General features: G+C 38.5%; 1 protein-coding gene and 1 long non-coding RNA gene across 3 annotated transcripts in view; one reads left to right on the top strand and one right to left on the bottom strand.

Moving 5' to 3' along the window:
• LOC308626953 overlaps positions 1–22,706 on the top strand; it is a 786,846-nt gene that overhangs the window by 426,893 nt on the left and 337,247 nt on the right. The gene's annotated exons all lie outside the window — the stretch shown is intronic.
• Positions 1–22,706, bottom strand: part of SCFD2 (sec1 family domain containing 2) — a 394,906-nt gene that overhangs the window by 269,781 nt on the left and 102,419 nt on the right. Inside the window, exon 5 of one of the 2 annotated variants that reach the window (XM_081252367.1) lies at positions 15,651–15,926. The exons of the other annotated variant lie outside the window; for it this stretch is intronic. Within the exon in view, the coding sequence (XP_081108493.1) occupies positions 15,816–15,926 (111 nt within the window). The 3' untranslated portion in view covers positions 15,651–15,815. Of the gene's footprint in view, positions 1–15,650; positions 15,927–22,706 lie in introns of those variants that run through there. 2 annotated transcript variants of the gene reach the window in all.

Raw genomic sequence — 22,706 nt, 5'->3', positions numbered from 1 at the left:
TGGCACATAACATCACTCAAAAATATATGCTGAAAAATGAATAATGTGATATAAAAATAAACAGGAGGGGTATAACAACATACAGGAAACTAGAGATTCTTTTTTTTGACATTTTCTTTATTTAATACTAAATCTTTGAAATCAAGCCCATATTTTATGCTTATACTACATTTCAATTCAGATGCTAAATTTTCATTACAGATGTTTGATCTCTATTATTTATTTTTAAACATCTTTATTGGATTATAGTCACTTTACATTGTTGTGTTGGTTTCTGCTGTATAACAAAGTGAATCAGCTATACGTATACATATATCCCCATATCTCCTCACTCTTGCATCTCCCTCCCTCCCACCCTCCCTATCCCACCCCTCTAGGTGGTCACAAAGCACTGAGCTGGTCCCCCTGTGCTATGCGGCTGCTTCCCACTAGCTATCTATTTTACATTGGGTAGTGTATATAAGTCCATGCCACTCTCTCACTTCATCCCAGCTTACCCTTCCCCCTCCCCATGTCCTCAAGTCCATTCTCTACGTCTGTGTCTTTATTCCTGTCCTGCCCCTAGGTCTTCAGAACCTTTTTTTGTTTTTCAGATTCCGTATATATGTGTTAGCACACAATATTTGTTTTTCTCTTTCTGCCTTACTTCACTCTGTATGACAGACTCTAGGTCCATCCACCTCACTACAAATAACTCAGTTTCGTTTCTTTTTATGGCTGAGGAACATTCCATTGCATATATGTGCCACATCTTCTTTATCCATTTATCTGTCAATGGACACTTAGGTTGCTTCCATGTCCTGGCTATTGGAAAGAGAGCTGAAGTGAACATTGTGGTACATGACTCTTTTTGAATTATGGTTTTCTCAGGGTATATGCCCAGTAGTGGGATTGCTGGGTCAAATTCTAGTTCTATTTTTAGTTTTTTAAGGAACCTCCATACTGTTCTCCATGGTGGCTGTATCAATTTACATTCCCAAGAACAGTGCAAGAGGGTTCCCTTTTCTCCACACCCTCTCCAGCATTTATTGCTTCTAGATTTTTTGATGATGGCCATTCTGACTGGTGTGAGGTGATACCTCATTGTAGTTTCGATTTGCATTTCTCTAATAATTAGTGATGTTGAGCGTTCTTTCATGTGTTTCTTGGCAATCTGTATATCTTCATTGGAGAAATGTCTATTTAGGTCTTCTGCCCATTTTTAATTGGGTTGTTTTTTTGATATTGAATTGCATGAGTTGCTTGTATATTTTGGAGATTAATCCTTTGTCATTTGCTTCGATTGCAAATATTTTCTCCCACTCTGAGGGTTGTCTCTTCGTCTTGTCTGTGGTTTCCTTTGCTGTGTAAAAGCTTTTAAGTTTCATTAGGTCCCATTTGTTTACTTTTGTTTTTATTTCCATTACACTAGGAGGTGGGTCAAAAAGGATCTTGCTGTGATTTATGTCATAGTGTTCTGCCTATGTTTTGCTCTAAGAGTTTTAAAGTGTCTGGCCTTATCTTTAGATCTTTAATCCATTTTGAGTTTATTTCTGTGTATGGTGTTAGGGAGTGTTCTAATTTCATGCTTTTACATATATCTGTCCAGTTTTCCCAGCACCACTTATTGAAGAGGCTGTCTTTTCTCCACTGGACACTCTTGCCTCCTTCATCAAAGATAAGGTGACCATATGTGCATGGGTTTATCTCTGGGCTTTCTACCTTGTTCCATTGATCTATATTTCTGTTTTTGTGCCAGTATCACACTGTTTTGATTACTGTAGCTTTGTAGTATAGTCTGAAGTCAGGGAGCCTGATTCCTCCAGCTCCATTTTCCTTTCTCAAGGTTGCTTTGGCTAGTCCAGGTCTTTTGTGTTTCCATATAAATTGTGAAATGTTTTTCTTCTAGTTCTGTGAAAAATGTCATTGGTATCTTGACAGGGATTGCACTGAATCTGTAGATTACTTTGGGTAGTACTGTCATTTTCACGATGCTGATTCTTCCAATCCAAGAACATGGTATATCTCTCCATCTGTTTGTATTGTCTTTAATTTCTTTCATCAGTGTCTTTTAGTTTTCTGCAAACAAGTCTTCTGTCTCCTCAGGTAGGTTTATTCCTAAGTATTTTATTCTTTTTGTTGCAATGGTAAATGGGGGTGTTTCCTTCATTTCTCTTTCAAATTTCTCATTAGTGTATAGGAATGCAAGAGATTTCTGTGCATTAATTTTATATCCTGCTACTTTACCAAATTCATTGATTAGCTCTAGTACTTTTCTGGTAGCATCTTTAGGATTCTCTATGTATAGTACCATGTTCATCATGGTTTGTTTCCTCTTTAGTTCTAGGTCCTTGTTAAACGTTTCCTGTATTTTCTCCATTCCATTTCCGAGATTTTGGATCATCTTTACTATCATTACTCTGAACTCTTTTTCAGGTAGACTATTTCCTCTTCATTTGTTTGGTCTGGTGTGTTTCTACCTTGCTCCTTCATCTGCTGCATACTTCTCTGTCTCCTCATTTTGTTTAACTTACTGCGTTTGGGGTCTCCTTTTTGCAGGCTGCAGGTTCGTAGTTCCTGCTGTTTTTGGTGTCTGCCCCCAGTGGGTAGGGTTGGTTCAGTGAGTTGTGTAGGCTTCCCAGTGGAGGACTGGTGCCTGTGTTCTGGTGGATGAGACTAGATCTTTTCTTTCTAGTGGGCAGGACTGCATCCGGTTGTGTGTTTTGGGGTGTCTGTGAACTTACTATGATATTAGGCAGCCTCTCTGGTAATGGGTGGGGTTGTGTTCCTGTCTTGCTAGTTGTTTGGCATGGGGTGTCCAGCACTGGAGCTTGCTGGTCGTTGAGTGGAGCTTGGTCTTCGCGTTCAGATGGAGCTCTCTGGGAGAGCTCTCGCCGATTGATATTACATGGGGCTGGGAGGTCTCTTGTGGTCCAATGTCCTGAACTTGGCTCTCCCACCTCAGAGGCTCAGGCCTGACACCCAGCCAGAGCACCAGACCCTGTCAGCCACACGGCTCAGAAGAAAAGGGAGAAAAAAAAGAAAGAACCAAAATAAATAAATAAATAAAATAATGTATTAAAATTAAAAATTGGGGCTTCCCTGGTGGCTCAGTGGTTGGGAGTCCCCCTGCTAATGCAGGGGACATGGGTTCGTGCGCTGGTCTGAGAGGATCCCACATGCCGCGGAGCAGCCGGGCCCGTGAGCCATGGCCGCTGAGCCTGCGCGTCCGGAGCCTGTGCTCCGCAACAGGAGAGGCCACAGCAGTGAGAGGCCCATGTACCACAAAAAAATTAAAAAATAAAAAATAAAAAAAATAAAAAATTGAAGTTATTATTAAAATTAAAAAGTAATTAAAAAAAAAAGCAACCCAACCAATAAACAAATCCATCAGTGATAATAAGCACTAAAAACTAAACTAAGATAAACATAAAGATCAGAAACTAGTCTGTCGCATACAGCAAACCCCAAGTCTACAGTTGCTCCCCAAGTCCACTGCCTCAATTATGGGATGATTCATTGTCTATTCATGTATTCCACAGATGCAGGGTATATCAAGTTGATTGTGGAGATTTAATCCGCTGCTCCTGAGGCTGCTGGGGAGACTTCCCTTTCTCTTCTTTGTTTGCACAGCTCCTGGGGTTCAGCTTTGGGTTTGGACCAGCCTCTGCCTGTAGGTCGCCTGAGGGCATCTGTTCTTCGCTCAGACAAGACGGGGTTAAAGGAGCAGCTGATTCGGGGGCTCTGGCTCACTCAGGCCAGGGGGAGGGAGGGGTATGGAATGCGGGGCGAGCCTGCGGTGGCAGAGGCCAGCGTGACGTTGCAACAGCCTGAGGTGCACCATGTGTTCTCCCGGGAAGTTGTCCCTGATTCACGGGACCCTGTAAGTGGTGGGCTGCACAGGCTCCTGGGAGGGGAGGTGTGGATAGTGACCTGTGCTTGCAACACAGGCTTCTTGGTGGCAGCAGCAGCAGCCTTACTGTTTCATGCCCGTCTCTGAGGTCTTCACTGAGAGCTGCGACTCACGCCCATCTCTGGAGCCTGTTCAGGCGGTGCTCTGAATCGCCTCTCCTTGCGCACCTGGAAACAATGGTCTCTTGCCTCTTTGGCAGTTCCAGACTTTTTCCCGGACTCCCTCCCGGCTAGCCATGGCGTACTAGCCCCCTTCATGCTGTGTTCACGCAGCCAACCCCAGTCCTCTCCCTGGGATCCGACCAAAGCCAGAGCCTCAGCTCCCCGCCCCTGCCCACCCCAGCAGGTGAGCAGACAAGCCTCTTGGGTTGATGAGTGCTGGTCGGCACCGACCCTCTGTGCAGGAATCTCTCTGCTTTACCCTCCACACCACTGTTGCTGCACTCTCCTCCATGGCTCCGAAGCCTCCCCCCTCCGCCACCCGCAGTCTCCGTCTGTGAAGGGGCTTCCTAGTATGTGGAAACTTTTCCTCCTTCACAGCTCCCTCCCAGAGGTGCAGGTCCCGTCCCTATTCTTTTGTCTCTGTTTTTTCTTTTTTCTCTTGCCCTACCCAGGTACGTGGGGAGTTTCTTGCCTTTTTGGAAGTCTGAGGTCTTCTGCCAGTGTTGAGTAGGTGTTCTGTAGGAGTTGTTCGACATGTAAATGTATTTTTGATGTATTTGTGGGGAGAAAGGTGATCTCGCGTCTTACCCCTCCGCCTTCTAAGAGTTTTCAAAACTAGAGATTCTGACGCTACATTCCAACACTTAATCAATCTGAATTCCCTCTTGATATAGTCAACCTATTCTTCATCTTCACTTTAGCCCAACATTCAACTGGCACAAAATACTTTAATAATGGAAAATAACGTCCATTCTTCTATTTTACTAACTGGGGAACAGTTCTGAAATTTTAGTGGAGACAGATGCGTGTGTGTGTGTGTGTGTGTGTGTGTGTGTGTGTGTGTGTGTGTGTGTGTGTGTGTTGTATATGTGTCCTTATCATAGCCTATAAAGTCCCTAAGGGTCTTTCTGACCTCATCTCCTTCCCATGCCTGCTTTGCTCCAGCCACACAGGCCTCCTAGGTCTTCTCTGAAAACACCTGGCACCTTTCACCTGAGGACCTTTGCTTTTGCTATAACCTCTGCCCGCAAATGATCTATATGACTTACTGCCTTATCTCTCTTTAGGTCTTTGCCCAAATGTCACCTTCTCAGTGAGGCCTTCTTGACCATTCTATTTACAAAATTACAAACTTCTCCACCAGTAATACTTCCTATTCTACACCATTCATCACCTTTTAATATACTACATAATTTACTTATTTATTTTCTTTATCATCTATCTCTCCACACCAGAAGATAAACTCCATGAAAGCAAAGATTTCCATATGGTTTTTGTTCTCTGTTGAACCCCCAATGCCAGGGAAATAATCAATGCTGGATAAATGAATAAAATAATTATTCTATAATAACCTAAATGGGAAAAGAATTTGAAGAAGAATAGATACATGTATAACTGAATCACTTTGCTGTACACCTGAAACTAACATAACAGTGTTAATCAACTATACTCCAATATTAAATAAAAATTAAGAAAAAGAATATGAAACAGTAAAACCACAGCTGGATTATTAAATGCTCTGATTCAAATTAAATTAAATATGAATAGTTTCCAATCCAATGAACTATAGTAGGTTATATCTGTGAACTCTTCCAGAAGTTGAAACCAGAGAGTTGCTGTATTTTTAAAACCAGAATTGCTATAAAAAGGTCCCTGAGGGCTTCCCTGGTGGCGCAGTGGTTGAGAGTCTGCCTGCCGATGCAGGAGACACGGGTTTGTGTCCCGGTCCGGGAAGATCCCTCATGCCGCGGAGCAGCTAGGCCCGTGAGCCATGGCCACTGAGCCTGCGTGTCCGGAGCCTGTGCTCCACAGCAGGAGAGGCCACAACAGTGAGAGGCCCGCATACCGCAAAAAAAAAAAAAAAAGAAAAAAAGGTCCCTGACATTACAGAAATTAAGATATATAAAATTATTTAAGAACCAAAATATGTTATCACAAAAAACTATACTGATAACCAAAAAATATAAGGTTTGCATTTACTTTGCTTTAGATCTAGAACAATATTAAATGTAAAAGTTGAGCAATATTTGCTTGCAGAAAAATCAAGTTTGAAAATATTCATAAATTATTTTTTCCTACATAGGTCAAACATGACCATGATTATTTATTTGGCTTCTCAACAGAAACAGGTAAGGCAGTATCACAGAAAGCAACAGAGACAACACTTTGTAACCCCAAGAAGGGTTTTCTATAGGAAAATTAAAAAACATAAATTAGAAAGGGGTTTCCTAGATGCCACAAGGTTCCCCATCCACTGTCTGTAAACTTTCCCATCCTAAGAGCACCCCTTTCATGGTCTCTTTCCAGTAGAGACCACCCCTGGAACAGGGAAAGATGAGCTCAGCCCCAGGGGTTGCCTCAGCCCTGGCTGCTCCTAAGTGCCTATACAGAGGAACAGTAATATTTATGTCAGGGGTCCCAAGCTGCAGGCCCTGGGAATCAAATGTTTTTTTTTAGCAAAAAGGGTATTTGAAAATTGGGAAATTTCCCATAAAATATTCAAACTTCCAACTTCTCTTAAAAATCTGCAAGTTCAAGCAACACTGAGGCTCAACTGCTGAATAAAAGGAGAATGTAAAGAGTCATCGTCCCCTTGAGGCTGGGCATCTCCTCTTAGGGTCACTACTGTTTCCACAGCTCCCTATTGTCTTCCACCTTGTTTACATCACCTACCTGGATGCTGAATCCAACACACTCCTTATTTTTGTTTTTTCAGAGATTATAAAAAATTATTTTTAATCAAAATTTCCAAAATAAAGTGAGTGATTTCTCCATCCCCCAAGATACAATAAGTCTTGTTGGCTCTCCCTCAGGCTTATAACAAGTCAAATGGAAAGAAAAGCAAGAAGCAGCTGTGAAGGAGAAAATGAGGTCCAGAGCGAGGGCGGATCACACTCCCTTACTTGTTTTAAGCAAAAGCCCTAGATTTAAATCCTGCTGCAGAGAACCGTGAAGTCAAGGTCAGAGCACTGAGTTGTTCTTCCAACCACTAGACCACTAACCATGTGACTACTTGCAAATCACTCATCCTTGTCTATGAAATGAGGATGATGACTCCTCCCCTGCCTTCCTCACAGGGTTGTTGTGATGACTAAATGGGATAAGGGATGTAAAAGTGCTCTACAGAGAAGTGGTGTTGCCACACAGCAAACGTGCATCTTTCATTAGGATAGCACATTTAAAAAATATTATAAAACAACAGCATCTTACGTGAATTCTTGAGGTTGATAAATGGAGAAAGCTTGATTTTCTATTCACAGTTAATGGCACAAAAGAAATTAGTAAGCCTAAGACTACATACTCAGGAAATGCAAATATATATTTACATATACTGAAAACCATCTCCTTTTAAAAAACCCTATAAGCATAAATAACATCTAACTTGTCAGATTGCTAAACTGGGAAACGACTAAATTTCCTGAGAACTAAAGGTAAGTCTAAGGTCAAATCGGTTCAGTCAAAAAAGGTTTTTAGGAACAATACATAATGACCAAAAAAGTCTATCTAAGAATGACGATGTAAGAAATGAGCAAAAATGGTCTGTGCAGAAAACTAAGACAAATACTGGTATTAAAAGGTATGTAATGAGCCAGGATTATCAACCACCTCCAAAGAGAGCATAACAGGATTTCGTAAGTGGTTAACCAGCTTTAAGATTTCAGACAGTCAAGGTTGCTGTGATTATGTTACAGAGAAGCAGACTTCCAGAGTACAAGTATATTCCGGCAACAGTAACGAAAAGGCAAAGATAATTTAAGAAAGTCCTTGAGGCATCTTGTCACTACATCCATCACTTAAATCTATGGGTCTCAGTAATTTGGAATTGAAAATTAATCACAATGGTCCACAGGTCATTGGTCAGGTTTATTTAGTCATCAAAAATGTTGGCCTAATTAACCAGATTATGAAAAATTGTCTTTTCTGGAAACTTTACCTTACCAACAAAGGGAACTTCTGAGACTAAACAAAACTAAGAGTAGTTACTTAATTTTTTAGATCCCTGCTTAAGGGGGAAAAGGAAAGTATAATGGAGTGCATGAGGGGATATTTTGTTCTCTCTCTTTTTTTAAAGTAGAAACTTGAGTGTTCTTTTGTTTTTAATCAAAGTTCTTTTTAAAAAAATATTCTTATCAAAGTAAAACATGAATATGGTTCATAAGATTTGATTCTAATACTTAAAGGGGTCATAATGGACAGCAACAGCCTCCTGTTTACCCCTTCCCAAGCCCACTCCTACGTCTCAGAGAAAACCATTTTTGGTTGATTTTTGGTTTTGGTTTCTCTAGAGATCACCATCAAGTCACTGAATAATGTGTTATAGTTATACTACTTCTTTTATAAATCACCTTTTTCTTACATTACTATTGATTTTCTACTGTGAGAGACTAGAATTTAGCTCACCTGCATCCCTACCCCATTCCCAAAATATAACCACACACATATAGATATCACCCATTTCTATCACAACTCTGGTTTCTCTACTGATTACCTCCTTCATTTTATTTTATTTTTTGTAAACTGATTTTATTGAAGTATAGATGATTTACAATGTTGTGTTCTTTCTGGTGTACAGCAAAGTGATTCAGTTATACATATATAATAGTTTGCATCTGCTAATCCCAAACTCCCAATCCATCCCTCCCCCATCCCCCTCCCCCTTGACAACCACAGTCTGTTCTCTGTCTGTAAGTCTGTTTCTGTTTCGTAGATAAGTTCATTTGTGTCATATTTTAGATTCTGCATATAAGTGACATCATATGGTGTTTGTCTTTCTCCTTCTGACTTACTTCAATTAGTATGATAATCTCTAGGTCCATCCATGTTGCTGCAAATGGCATTGTTTTGTTCTTTTTTATAGCTGAGTAATATTCCATTGTATATATGTACCACATCTTTTTTATCCATTCATCTGTCAATGGACATTTAGGTTGCTTCCATGTCTTGACTATTGTAAACAGTGCTGCAATGAACATTAGGGTGCATGTATCTTTTCAAATTATACTTTTCTCCGGATATATGCCCAGGAGTGGGATTGCTGGGTCACATGGGTCACATGGCGACTCTATTTTTAGTTTTTTTAGAAACCTCCATACTGTTTTACATAATGGCTGCACCAATTTTTTTACAAATCACTTTTTTCTTATGTTATTATTGACTTCCTACTGTGAGAGACTAGAATTTAGCTCACTTGCATCCCTACCCCATTCCCCAACATATAACCACACACATATAGATATCATCCATTTCTATCACAACTCTGGATTCTCTACTGACTACCTCCTTCATTTTAAATACCATAAATACAATAGTTATACCTTTGTTTCTTCTTCCACCCACTCTAGACCATACATTTCATCTCACAGGTCTACATGCTAACAAGTGTAGGGTTTTCTTCTTTTCCTTCTCATCCTCCTCTCACCACTACTATCACTCTGTTACCTTCTAACCTTTGGGATTTCCTTTTTTTGGGGGGGCAGCGGGTTGTCCAATTATGTAAAGAAGAAATTCACTATTATCTATCACAACCTCTTTAGAGACTAAAATCATATGTTATTGCTGGTGATGTATTTGTGCCTTACTTTTGAAGACTGACTGCTATTCATTATGAAAATCCATTTTAATAGCATATACATTCTGTTCTTCATGTTACAGGTGAATATAAATCAAATTTCTCAAAGAACAATGATTAATAATTCTGCTGCCTTCAAGATTAGGTCAACTTATCTTTGAAACTAGAGGTCTTCCTCTAGTAAAATTCTAACTCTCACTGGTAGATATTACGGATTTAGGATAACTTAATTGTTTGGAAGGACAGATCACAGACTAGCTGCAGATTAACAAGCATCATCCTTTATCTTAGTCCTCTACATGTACAGAGTAACAGAGAATTCTTTTCATCACTACCTGACAACCTCTGACACAGTCATTCTATAGCCCTCCTGCCTCCATCCCAGCTCACAACACAAAACAGTTCATTATCACACTCAGGGCCACTCATCTGAGTATCATGGCTATAGGGTCAGATAGAGCTGCCGATAAAAAGTCTGGGCAGTGTTTGGCATTAACAGGATTACAAGTTAATGATGTGATATGGAAACCCCACACGTCTGCCGAAACACGAAAAATCAACGTGTATAATGTAGTGGTTAAGCAAGCTAGAAGCACAGCTCTGGAGTCAGAATTTCTGGTTGCAGTGACCAGCTCTGACCACTACCAACGATGTGACCTAAGCCTCTGTACCCTGGGTTCCTCACTTAAGAAACTGAGTTGTTGCAAAGAGGAAAAATAATGATATATGTAAAGCATTTAGCATGGTACATAGCATATAATCAGAGCTTAACAAATGAGACTCACAAAAATGATTACTATTATCACTATTATTATGTTATTGGCCAGAGAGCCTTGATTGTACCTTTTTCTTTTTTTTTTTTTTTTTTACACTGAATCTAATTACATCTCCCACTTCTGCACACCTGGAAGTCAAATGACTGTCCTTCCCTTTCAGAAATCTGCCTTTACTTCCAATGGCAGTCACAGCCTACAGGCCTGGTGGGCAAATAGCCAAGCTGGCCCTTCTGGGCTGAGCTCCTGAGATGTTAACCCCACACTCCTGCAGGTTCTGGTTTCATGTTATGTCCTTCAAATGCTTTCACCATGTCACTTCTTACAGTCAGCCCTGATTTTTAAGGTTTTTAGATTTTTAGGTTTATGGTTTCACATTTTAGGTTTAAGCTTTTAAGATTTTTAAGGTTTAAGAATAACCTTACATTTGGAATCAGCTAACAATGCTAAAACCAGATGTGCTATCTTTCAGACAGAGTGAAGAAATCCAAAGAAAAACTGATACAGTACTACCTGGATTGTGGCTGAAGTCCACCAAATCGTAGCTACTGCTAACAAGCCTAAAGAAAAAAAGATAATTTTGTCTTAGGGCCCTATTAGACATGTTTGGGGCAGAGGAAAGTACATTTCTATGGAAGTTTTCAAGATACTAAAAATAAGATAAAAACAAATGAGAAGAAAACAGAAATTTAGCTCATGGACTTAAAGTCACCATATGTGAAAAGTGAAATAAATAGCCACTCTAATCTCAACTGGTAATCTTTCCTTGCAGCCTTTCTCGTTTTATTGGATCAAATATTTCAAGCCTCATCTGTGTTCTATTACAACCCTAAAGACAACATGAAATCTAGGATAGTGTTTATATATAAAAATCATTTTAAATTAGGAGGTGATATAAACTGACATCCAGATTCCCCTTTCCCCAAGTCTTTATATAATTATATTGTCTTTTTCTTTTTTTTTTTTAATCCTGAAATGACAATTTTCTCCTTTGGCACAGAGCTTTTTGGCTCCACTTTTGATGCCAACATAGTCTCATCAAGAAAATAAATTAAAAGTAGGTGGTCTGGTTAGTCTTCACAATGCTACACTTTAATCAGGCGAAGCAGTGAAAAAGGTGATTGTCGAACTGCTGGCATATCTTCAAACAACAGTGCAAGCTGTCCATTTTACTCACAATGAGAAAGCTCTTCAAGAGATTTCGATAAAGGTTTCCCTCCTACTTGCAGTCCATAGTTGTAATGTTTATATAAGTGGGGGATATAAATCTTCCTCCAATGAACCCCATGGTTTTTAAAGCAGACTTCACGTTATAAACTGCCTGTTTCCGTTTTGCCTGCCTAAGCAAGCCAGGCGAAGCCCGTTGGCGAGAGACTGGAACTAATTTAATGTGCTCCAGGTTTAAGCCCCCAGCCTCTGCGCCTTTACAGAGAGATTTTACACAGTGGATTACTGCTGACTTTAACAATGATTCATATGATAAGTGGCTTTTGATTTGTTTTTTAATGTCAGAAAATGTGCATTGGCAAAAGAAATGTCATCAGAATCATTTTTTTAAAGCAGTACCCATAAAAAAGAAAAATTTTTCAACTTTTAGAAAAACAAAACAAAAAAGGCAGCCTAAATCGTATTCATGCCAAAGGCTTGTTCACATGAATTTGTAGCTTTACTCCATGTAAAAGAATACAAAGTTGTTTACAGACAGTTAGATTTAAGACTGGATAAACTCCAAGATATGATTGGTTGAGTTGATATACTTTACCCCAAGACTCATTCCTGTTATTAAAAATACCAAAGCCACACTGAAGATAGACAAAAGCATCATTCTTTATCCAGCCTCAAAGATACCCTGTGTGCGTTTTTCAAAGATGCAAAATTCCTTGAAACCAACACTAATTAAAACAAAAACACATTCACAAAACCCCTAGTAAGATCCATCATCTCAAAGTATGTCAGGGGAGGAAAGTTTCCTCTGTTTACCTCAAAGGAACAGAGCAGCAAAGACATTAATTCGAAAGAAAACAAACTGAGAAACAAAAGTATATACTGTACTATTATTCTAGATTTCTGCATTTAAGGGGCCTGAACCATTCATCAGAATATGCTTTTAAAATGCCAAATGTAATAAGATCTACTTGCCCCAGTCATCAGTTAGTTTCTCCTATTTTTTTCTTCATGTTCCTTTGAAAGGGCCCAGTAAAGTCTTACAGTAGGGGGCAGTATTGTAACATCACGCATATACTTGCAACGCTTGGCCTGACCAAGGGAGGAAAAAGAACCATTATTCTTCATTAAGATTTAACCATGTTGCCATAATTATCCTAATTTATTACAAAATTTTAGATTTTTTTTCTCCTGACGTCCAACTTGCTTTTTCACCACCTACCTACAATATTAGGATGTCTTAAATAATACAAAAGAGCAAATGCTTTTTACAAAAAAACCCACCCAAGTATCTGAGACATGCTGATTGTTACTTAGCAGTGGAAGGAGAATTATTTATTAAATGTTATATTTCAAAAGCATGAAGACTTCTCCAATTGCAAATATCCAGATGTTCTTTATTGTAAATATATTATCACATTGGGAGATGGTAAAAAAAAATAGAATGAATATTTCATCTTCATCTAAAATGAAATGCAGAGCTGGTTTATAAACACAAGTCAATGTGACCCATGCTAATTGATGTTAATTTCAAAAAAAAAAATATGGGGTAGGAAAATATTTACAAGTACAAGAACATATTTGTATTTTCCAGAAATAAACTTTTTCTTTGCATTTTCCTAGGATAGCTCTTGGCTGGCCTGCTAGGAAATATGGAAACTGAAACTGTTTGTACTGAATGCTTGGCTTCCAATGACTTACTATGCTTTGGGAGTTTGTAGAGGAAAAAAGCAAATTCTTTGCCAGGTCCCAAGAATAAAACCTATAGATACATAATGAAAATTTTTTATCATACATAATGATAATCCATATGGCTTTCTGCATATTTGAGTGACTAGAACTTTTATTTAATATGCAAAAGTCTTAAGGTCACTAAGCAAAATAATAACTAATTATTTGACCTTAAAAGAATCAAGCCTTATACAGTCTTAACAAGTGTTTATGCTTATCTTTGTCTTTAATTTCAACTCAAAGGTTTGTTTGCTTGCTTGTTTTAAGAGAGTGAGGTATTATAGAGTCAAACAAGGATTTTTTCCCCCAATCTAATAATTCTACTGAAAAATTCAATGTTAAAACTATTCCTTTATAGATATATAAGCTAATATTTTTAAAGGTACAAAAAGAGATCCTAAAAAAATTGTTGAGACATCAAGAGAAGCCAGCAAGAATTCATGCAATTATGTTTAAATGCTATGAAATTTAAATTTCAGTGCTTCAAGTTATGTTATAGTTTATTCCTTACTCTTTTCTCTACTTCTCCACTTCTGTTTAAGTTGTTTTGGAGTTAGAGCTTTTCTGATTGTGTGTGTGTGTGTGTATGTGTGTGTGTTGTGTGTTTGTACATTATCCTACAAGACTCTACTGTGTATGCTTCTTGGAGAATGTGGTCTGCCCCTATGCCTTTCATCAAGGTCTTCTCAATTGTGATAGTTTCCTTTTTCAAGGCTTAACAGAAAAACTGGGTCTCTAATTACCACCAAACTTCCTTCAAATTGAGCTAAACAATGTACATTTCTGTTGCCAGCTGGGACATAATTCTTCATAATTATTGTACAAAAGAGCCTGTGATGGTTGCAACAAGGTAATTGGCTAATGGAAGAGCACCAGGTTTGCATTTCCCTGAAACATCTGTTTGAAACTCTGGGTCATTTAAAGAGTATGTAAAATTGTCTCATCTTCTAATTAGTTTCTCACCAGCCAAAATATCATTGCCAAAGTTGTTTTAAGTAGGATACAGGGGCAAGGTTCTTCTGTTCTGTAGCAAAGCTGATATAACCACTCAGTTCTCCAAAGGCAAGAACCATTTCCTCTCCAAATGTTGGCATTTGTGACAGAGAAGGTGGTGGCATTTTCTTTCTAACAATAACATATTTTCCATATTATTTAAGACATTTCTCTCTTACCTAGTCAAAAAGCACCCAGACAAACCACAGAAATGTTTACTTACTTTCTTGCTTTCTTCCTTCTTTACAAACCTGATGAATGATTGAGGAGCTGACCCACAAACAAACAGGGTATGGGCTTTGGGTTATAGTATAACAAAAAACATTTTTGGTTTAAAAACTGTGAATCACTATGTTGTACATAGTGAAACTTGTATAACATTATACATCAACTACACCTCAATAAAAATAAATAAAGCAATACTTAATAGCCTCAAAAATAAATAAAAGTATATATATGTATAGTCTTTGTATTATATATGTGTGTGTATGTATATATATCATCTTTGTCTCAGGTTCCTGGCACAGAGGTCCTAAAACCCTGAGTGACAAGAGTGTCTTTTGTTATTCACAACAAGCCCCTTTGATTATCACACCTGAGCTTATACTAATGCAGTGACTTGGGGTAGGGCCCCTAGAGAGCTTCAGGATGGAGCTGGTTACTAGAAAGACCAAGTGATTACTGGTTAGAACTTTCTGCCCTACCCACATTCCCATAGGGAGGGGGCTAGAGATTGAGCTCCCTAAAAACTCTTGAACAAAGATATCTGATGGGCTTCTGGATTGGTAAACATGTTAATTAACTTGCTGGGAGGGTGGTGCAATGAAGAAGGTATGGAAGCTCCATATCCCCTTCACCCCTCATACTTTGCCCTATTCATCTCTTCCACTTGGCTGTTCCTGAGTTGTATCCTTTGTAATAAACTGGTAAATGCAAAAAAGTTGGTGTTTTCCTGAGTTCTATAAGCCATTCTAGCAAATTATTGAAATTCGGATGCTTTATATGCTTTATATCTTTTATACCATTTATAGCCAGTCAGTCAGAAATATGAGTGGCCTGGAACTTAGAACTGGAACCTGAGGTAGGGGCAGTCTTGTGGGACTGAGCCCCTTTAACCTGGGGGATCTGATGCTAACGCCAGGTAGATAGTACCAAAATTGAATTGAGTTATTGTACACCCAGTTGGTGTGTGGAGAACTGGAGAATCAGTTGGTATGAGAAAATATCCTCAGTTACATTTCCAGAGTACAGATGGGTTGAAATCAGGCTGTCTCCCATTTGACCAATGAGTTTCCAAGTGTATTATCAGCTTAGGCTGCCATATAAAATACCATAGACTGGATTGCTTAAGCAAGGCTATAAGTCAAAAAGATCAGAGTGCCAGCATGGTTGGGTTCTGGTGAGGCCTCACTTTCTGAATTGTAGACACGGCCTTTTCTGTCCTCATATGGCAGATAGAAGGACAGCAAGCTCTCTGGTGTCTCTTCTTGTAAGGGCACTAATTCCATCCTGACGGTCCCACCCTCATGATCTCATCTAAACATAATTACCTTCCAAAGGCTGCATCTCCAAACACCATCACATTGGGCGTTAAGGGGCTTCAACATATGAATTTTGAGGGGGACACAATTCAGTCCATTGCACTAAGACTGTTGGCCAAAATCAGAAATAAAGCTTGTAGTCATATAATATTTCTGTCTATGAGTAGGTGACTATTCTGCACTTGAACTCTTTAAACTAGGATATACAAAACTAGAGTCAACCCTAGAGTCATTATAATAGAGGCTCACCTCAATTCCTACCTAGCAACTACTCCTGATCCTCTTTCCACCCCTCTACCTGCAAACTCACCCTCAACAAAACCTCAATGAGGATGTAAGTAGTATTACAAATGTGAATCTCTGAAAACTTTGAACTGTTATTTAAAGTGGATTGCAAATGAAAAAATTACTACAGTGTCCTGGTATAATCAGATTTGAAAGCAAATACAAACACTGTCTCTGTGAATAATAACAGAGTTTTTTCTCTGCTTAAGGTGAAAGCAAAAAGTCTGTTTCTGGAAAAAAGATTGGGGTCTCCAGTTTGGAAAACCAGGAGCTGGGATAAGCACTCTTCTACTAACTGGAAGAAGTTTCGTTCCATGAAGTACGGAGTCTCTGGATGCAGCAAAATGTGTTCACATCAAATCCTGACTACATATTTACTGTTGAAGGATAAATGTAGATAAAAATATATTCTGGGGGCATACATTTAATCTATATTAGGGCATGTGTAGCTTCTAATAGACTAAATCTCAAAACACACACACACTCTTTCTCTCTCTCTCACACACACTCTCTCTCAATGAATTCGCCTCAGTTATTCATCTCTGAACATATTTAAATTTTCTCTGATAATTCATCAGAGATATATAAATCTATTCTTAAAATCCAAAATTTTAAATTTTAGTAAAGTACGAGTATTTGCTAGAAAATATAGCTGATATCATCATTTATAAATAACAGGAACACAGATCTTAAAAAGAGAAAAGTATGGTCAAACATTCCCTTTAGTTTGACTCTAGTGAGATCAGGGAGTGTAACTGAAGATCTGTAAGTAAGATTTTCAACTTTAGAAAGATCAAAGGAATTCAGGGTTAAGATGGCAGATTAAACATATATCTAAATATGCTACCTCCCAAAGCCCTAAAATTACCCAAGAAAGATAACAGAAAAAAAAAGTTGTTTTTTTTTTAATATAAAACCCCACATATACAAAGAAAACTAGAGATGAAATAACAGCAACAAAATTTTGGAAGCTTGAAAGTCAATGCATAAGTGTTAAAGGATTTAGGAGAACCAAGAAAGCCAGGCCCTCACTGGTGGAAAAGCTAAGAAGCAAAGCTAATTACACTGCAGAATCCACAAAAGGCTCAGCAAATGGCAGCAAGAGGTTCTTCAGAAGTTGGGAGGGAACTGGGATACATTAATAATAGGTGGGATGAAACTGTTTGAGTCCCTTCCAACACTCCACATCACTTGGCAACCACCTCTCCCTTACCCTGGTAGCAGACAGGAGGGTTATTCTCTGGAGAGAGTAAAACAGAGGGTTTTGGTCTAGGGATTGGCTGGCAAAGACATGGGAATTAATTGATTGTACACCAAAAGGTGGATGCTGACACTATCCACCTGCTATGATCTGAATGTTTGTGTTCCCCATAATTCATATGTTGAAATCCTAACCTCCAAAGATAATGGTATTAGGAGGTGGGACCTTTGGGAGGTGTTTAAGTCATGAGGGTGCAGCCCTCATGAATGGGATTAGTGCTCCAGAGAGATCCCTAGTCCCTTCCACCACATGAAGACATAGCAAGAAGATGCTGGTTATAAACCAAGAACACAGCCTTCACCAAAAGGTAACCATGCTGGCACCCTGATCTTAGACTTTCTCAGCCTCCAAAACTGTGAAAAATAAATTTCTGTTGTTTATGAGCTATCCAGTCTGTGGCATTTTGTTATAGCAGCCTGAATGGACTAAGACACCACCCTTTCTTCTATGTGGCTCTCAGAAGATATATCTAGACCTTTTCCACTCCATGCAGGCAATTGGAAGGGTACCTTTTGGGGGAATACTTCTAACACAAGAGAAAAGACCTAATACTGATTCTGATGGTTTATCAACAAACAACTCACTTGATCACCTATAGTAAACCTCAAATTTGCAAGCCTACCATAGGTTCAGCAAGTCCAATAAGCTGTTTAGACATCTATTCTTAATCTTTACTACTAGGGATTATCCAACATCCGAGGAAAGCTTTTAACATAGAAGATGGAGGAAAACACAAATTAGGAGAAAAAAAGGCAATGTGGAAAAGGCATGCAGAGAGAAGATATTGTATCCATAAAACAAGAACAAAATGATATTTTTAAAAAATTATAATATATAGAGTACACACATCCACACATACAAACACACTCACACAGAACTCTTGAGAATGGAGGTTTAAAACAAAAAACAAACAAACAAAAACTTGAAACTCTGACTCTGATGTGATTAATCTTATGGATAATTATAGGACCAAAAAAAAGAGGCTATTGAAACATGTACAGAAAGTTAGTAATTGGTACAAATCAAACAACAAGTTAAAAACAGTTATTTATTAACAGTTTCAGGGAGGTTAAAGCAACTTGTCCAGAATCACATAGCTAGAAAGTGGTGAAAAGTACATGAATGCAGGTTCTAGGATTCTAAGACTTGCTCTTTCCACATCTTTTGCCTTTAAATATCTCTAATTCATTGGTTCTTAATCTGTTCTCTTTGCAATCCTTTCAGTTTTTGAAACTAGCTGAAAATATCCAGAAAACTTCTAATAGATAAAATAAAGGACATAAATGTTTGGAAGTTCCAAAAAGGCAGGAACCAATGTTAACCCATGTGTGTCTAGTGCCTAGCCCTGAACCTGGCAAAACTTGGAACTTAATAATACATTTTTTGCTAAAAAAGAAAATAAAAATGTATGAAGGGAGGTGGGAAGGATTAAAAAAAAAGTGTTCATATTTTACATTTTTCAAATTGCTGTGTTGACAAAACTAATAATCCTTAATTTCCAAAAAGGCTAAACTTAAATAATGTAAGTACCTGGGTCATGGACCAACAAAAATGTGGCTGAGTAGTTTGAAAAGTCAGTAATAGAAAGCGGTAAGTAGTTATATCAGGAAATAATCACTTTTTACATCTATTATGTTCTAAAATTAACACTTGACATTGGAAACAATAAGCTAGTTTATCCGTGAAGTAACAGCTGGGTACTGTGGATATTATCAGCAATGGCTCTACAAATGTTTATTGAATAATTCATTATATGTCATATACTTTCCTGCAAGTTATTTTTCTTAATAATCAGAACAATCTGTGACATTGCTATTATAATTGCCCCCATTTTATAGAAAAGGAAAGCATGGCACAGAGAAGTTAGGTCACCTGTGCAAGGTCCCCAAACCTGGATTTGTGGCAGAGCCAGTGTGCAAACACAGGCTTCTGACTCCTAGCCACGTGTTCCATGCTGCACCATGGCTAGCAGGGCAAGGGCAGCGGCCTCTCCTCCCAATCAAAGTCATAGCTACTTGACAGAATTCCAAAGAAATAGAAGGGTACACATTTTCAGAATGAAGCACAGGAAGAACTGGAAAAGTCTTATAAATTAAATATCAGAGAGATATAAATCTATTCTTAAAATCAAAAGTTTTAAATTTTAGTAAAGTATGAGTATACTTTATATACATATATACATACATATATATTATATGCATATAAAAGTGTGTCTTGAGTTAAATGATGAATTGAGTGGGTAATGTTTCTGTGATTTTTGGCAAAAAAAAAAAAAAAAAAGATTTCAATGGAATAGACTAACCCCAGAAGCTTGGCCCTTTGAGAGACTGCCTGCCTTAGGCAACTAAAGGGCTCTTAAAAAGAGGTTCCTAGGGCTTCCCTGGTGGCGCAGTGGTTGAGAGTCCGCCTGCCGATGCAGGGGACGCAGGTTCGTGTCCCGGTCCGGGAGGATCCCACATGCCACGGAGCGGCTGGGCCCGTGAGCCATGGCCGCTGAGCCTGCGCGTCCGGAGCCTGTGCTCCGCAACGGGAGAGACCACAGCAGTGAGAGGCCCGCGTACCACACACACACAAAAAAGAGGTTCCTAGAATGTGTTCTATGGAGGCAATTCAAATTGGCCATGGTAATGGATCCAGTATTTGAATTCCTAACAAACCCTAATTTGAATTCACTGCTCCTGTGCACAGATTTAGGGTGGTTAGTGTGACCAAACCTCTCAGTTTGCCGGGATCTGAGGGATATCTCCAGACTTAGTACGCTCAGTGTTAAACCAGTGCTAATAGTGGAGCGGGAAATAATTTATAATGAACGTAAATTTCATTACATAGCCTCTGCTTCATTCATTCACAGATGTATGCCCTCACTATGGACTCAACTAATAAGCTTTCAGGGATTATCTATGCTTGTTGGGCACTGTGTTAAGACTAGGAACAAGATGACAAGACACAGTCTCTGTCCTCAAGAAACTACACTACAGAGAAGTGACAGATCAGTGTTTGTAGAGCCCTTAGCCTGTTTGGCAAGTGACTTTAAGATCTTACACCACATTCTAAAATTACAAAACTGGAAACAGTAGATGATACATTTTGAGTGTAGTTTATGCAAACAGGAGGATGGGGAACTCCAATCAGGAAATCCTTACTCAAAGAAAAGACCTGGCACTATATGAAAAAATTGGTAAATGAACGGATATACTTTATATAAGTTTTTAAATGCTGATGTGTGGATGCAACTTTTTTATGTTACGCTCTTTTGAACCGCTTTTTAAATTAAAGAGTCATCTTCTAGCCCTGATCACCATGGATAAGACTTCAACTATAGTTTTAACTTCAGAAAGTGGGTTCACTCATTCTCAGTTCACTTTTCTGTTATTTTCATAATATCTTGAGGTGAACCCCTCCATGACAGACATCTGTACTGTGCAGACACTATTTGACTCTAATGCTTAAGATTCTGGTCTCCAAACTGTGGGTAGCTAGGGGAGCAGGTGGGTGGGAGTGGGGAGGGGAACAGGCTGAAGTGTTGATACTAAGAGGCTGCATGGGGAATTGACACAAGAGTGTGACTGGGAAGATTTGTTTAGGCCAATAGTTCTCAAACTGTGGTTAGGGGACCCTGAGGAACCTTTTCAGGGGGTCCACAAGGTCAAAATTATTTTCATAATCATACTAAGACATTATTTGCCTTTTTTCCACTCTCATTCTCTCAGGAGCATACAGTGAAGTTTTCCAGAAGCTATGTAACGCGTGATATGACAACAGATTGAATGCAGAAGCAGATAGGAGAACCCAGCTGTCTTCTATTAAGCCAGGCATTTTAAAGAGATGTGCAACATGTAAAACACTACCACTCTTCTCACTAAATGTTTATTTTGAAAAACAGTTATTTTTCATGAAAAAAATGTATTATGTATATTAACATGCAATGTATTTATTACTGTTTTTAATGAACCATTTTTAAAAAATTTCTAAGATGGCTGATAATCGATAGATATAACCCATATAAACAAAAGCTCTTTGGGGTCCATAATAATGTTCAAAAATGTAAAGGAGTCCTATGACCAAAACGTTTGAGATCCACTGGTTTAAACTATAAACTGAAAGGTCAATAATGTCAAGTAAGGAGTTTGAATTTTAGGCTTAACGAGGCTAATTTCTACTTTCTATGTTACTACCTCACCTTCACTTTTCCTTCCCTTCTTCAGTTGTCTTATAATATCGGATGGGTGGTATATGCCCAAGCTAAACTTCCTCTAGCTGAATTTTAAATTACACAGGCAAGGCACCTCTGTTCCTTCTGCTGGGAAAAAAAAATTCCAGCACTTAGTAGAATTCACTGTTGGGAGAACATTCTCCTGCCCTCAAAACCAAATGCTCCTTTCCCTCCCCGAAATTGGTAAAGTTAACCATGTATCATAGCTTTAAAAGGACCAGGACTTGAAAGAGTCGAAAGAATACAAAATGTGAGAAGTATGTTTAGCTTGGTATTTTCAGTGCACCCAACTTGACACAACCATGATGAAAGCAATTAGCTTGTCAGTAAGAATTTGCCCATTTCACTTCCCAAACCAACAACACAGCCCAGGACAGGCTGGAGAGAGCATCCAAATGAAAAGAAAGCAAAAGCTGTTTGCACATGAACAGAGAACAGCACAGTGAAGTATTAAGAAGATAGTGAGTGTGTGTGTGTGTGTGTGTGTGTGTGTGTGTGTGTGTGTTGGGATGGAGGGGAAAGAGATAAGGAATTATGGACAAATGACTAATATTCATTAAGATACAAAGAAAACAGTTCATAATAGACATGGAGTTTTAGAGGAGATATTTTTATACAATTGCTATGTGGGATCATTTGTTCTTTTGAAATGGTGGCAGTTTTTAAAAGGAAACCAATTGAACCATTCAAATTCTGCTTTACAAGTGAACCTTAACTCATTTGCAGTGATTACAACAATAAATTTTTTAACAAGCACTTTTGACTTTTTCTATCTTGTTAGCAAATATAGTTGATTAAAAAAAAAAATCTACACATAACTAGGTGCGGGTAGACAGTGGGCCAAGAAAAATATTCAGCCTGAATGCATTCAGTATGGCTGTTCCAATTGTTCAAATATTGAAACACTTCTGTAGTAATAATAAATGAAGTATGTGTAAACACATATGGTACACATCAATAGTTTCTAACAGTGGCGATTATACTAGAATTATTTACTAGGTTTAGAATAAAAAGCACTACCTTTCTACAAAGGTTACTGTCTAAAAACAACCTAACTGCATATAAGATTTTAGATATAATTGTCTCTAGCATAAACATAAAGAGATGATGAGTAACAACAGAA

The sequence above is a fragment of the Mesoplodon bidens genome (genome assembly GCF_964165515.1).
Source record: "Mesoplodon bidens genome assembly, chromosome: 1".
Classification (NCBI taxonomy): Eukaryota; Metazoa; Chordata; class Mammalia; order Artiodactyla; family Ziphiidae; genus Mesoplodon; species Mesoplodon bidens.
This window is presented reverse-complemented; position numbering and strand designations above follow the sequence as displayed.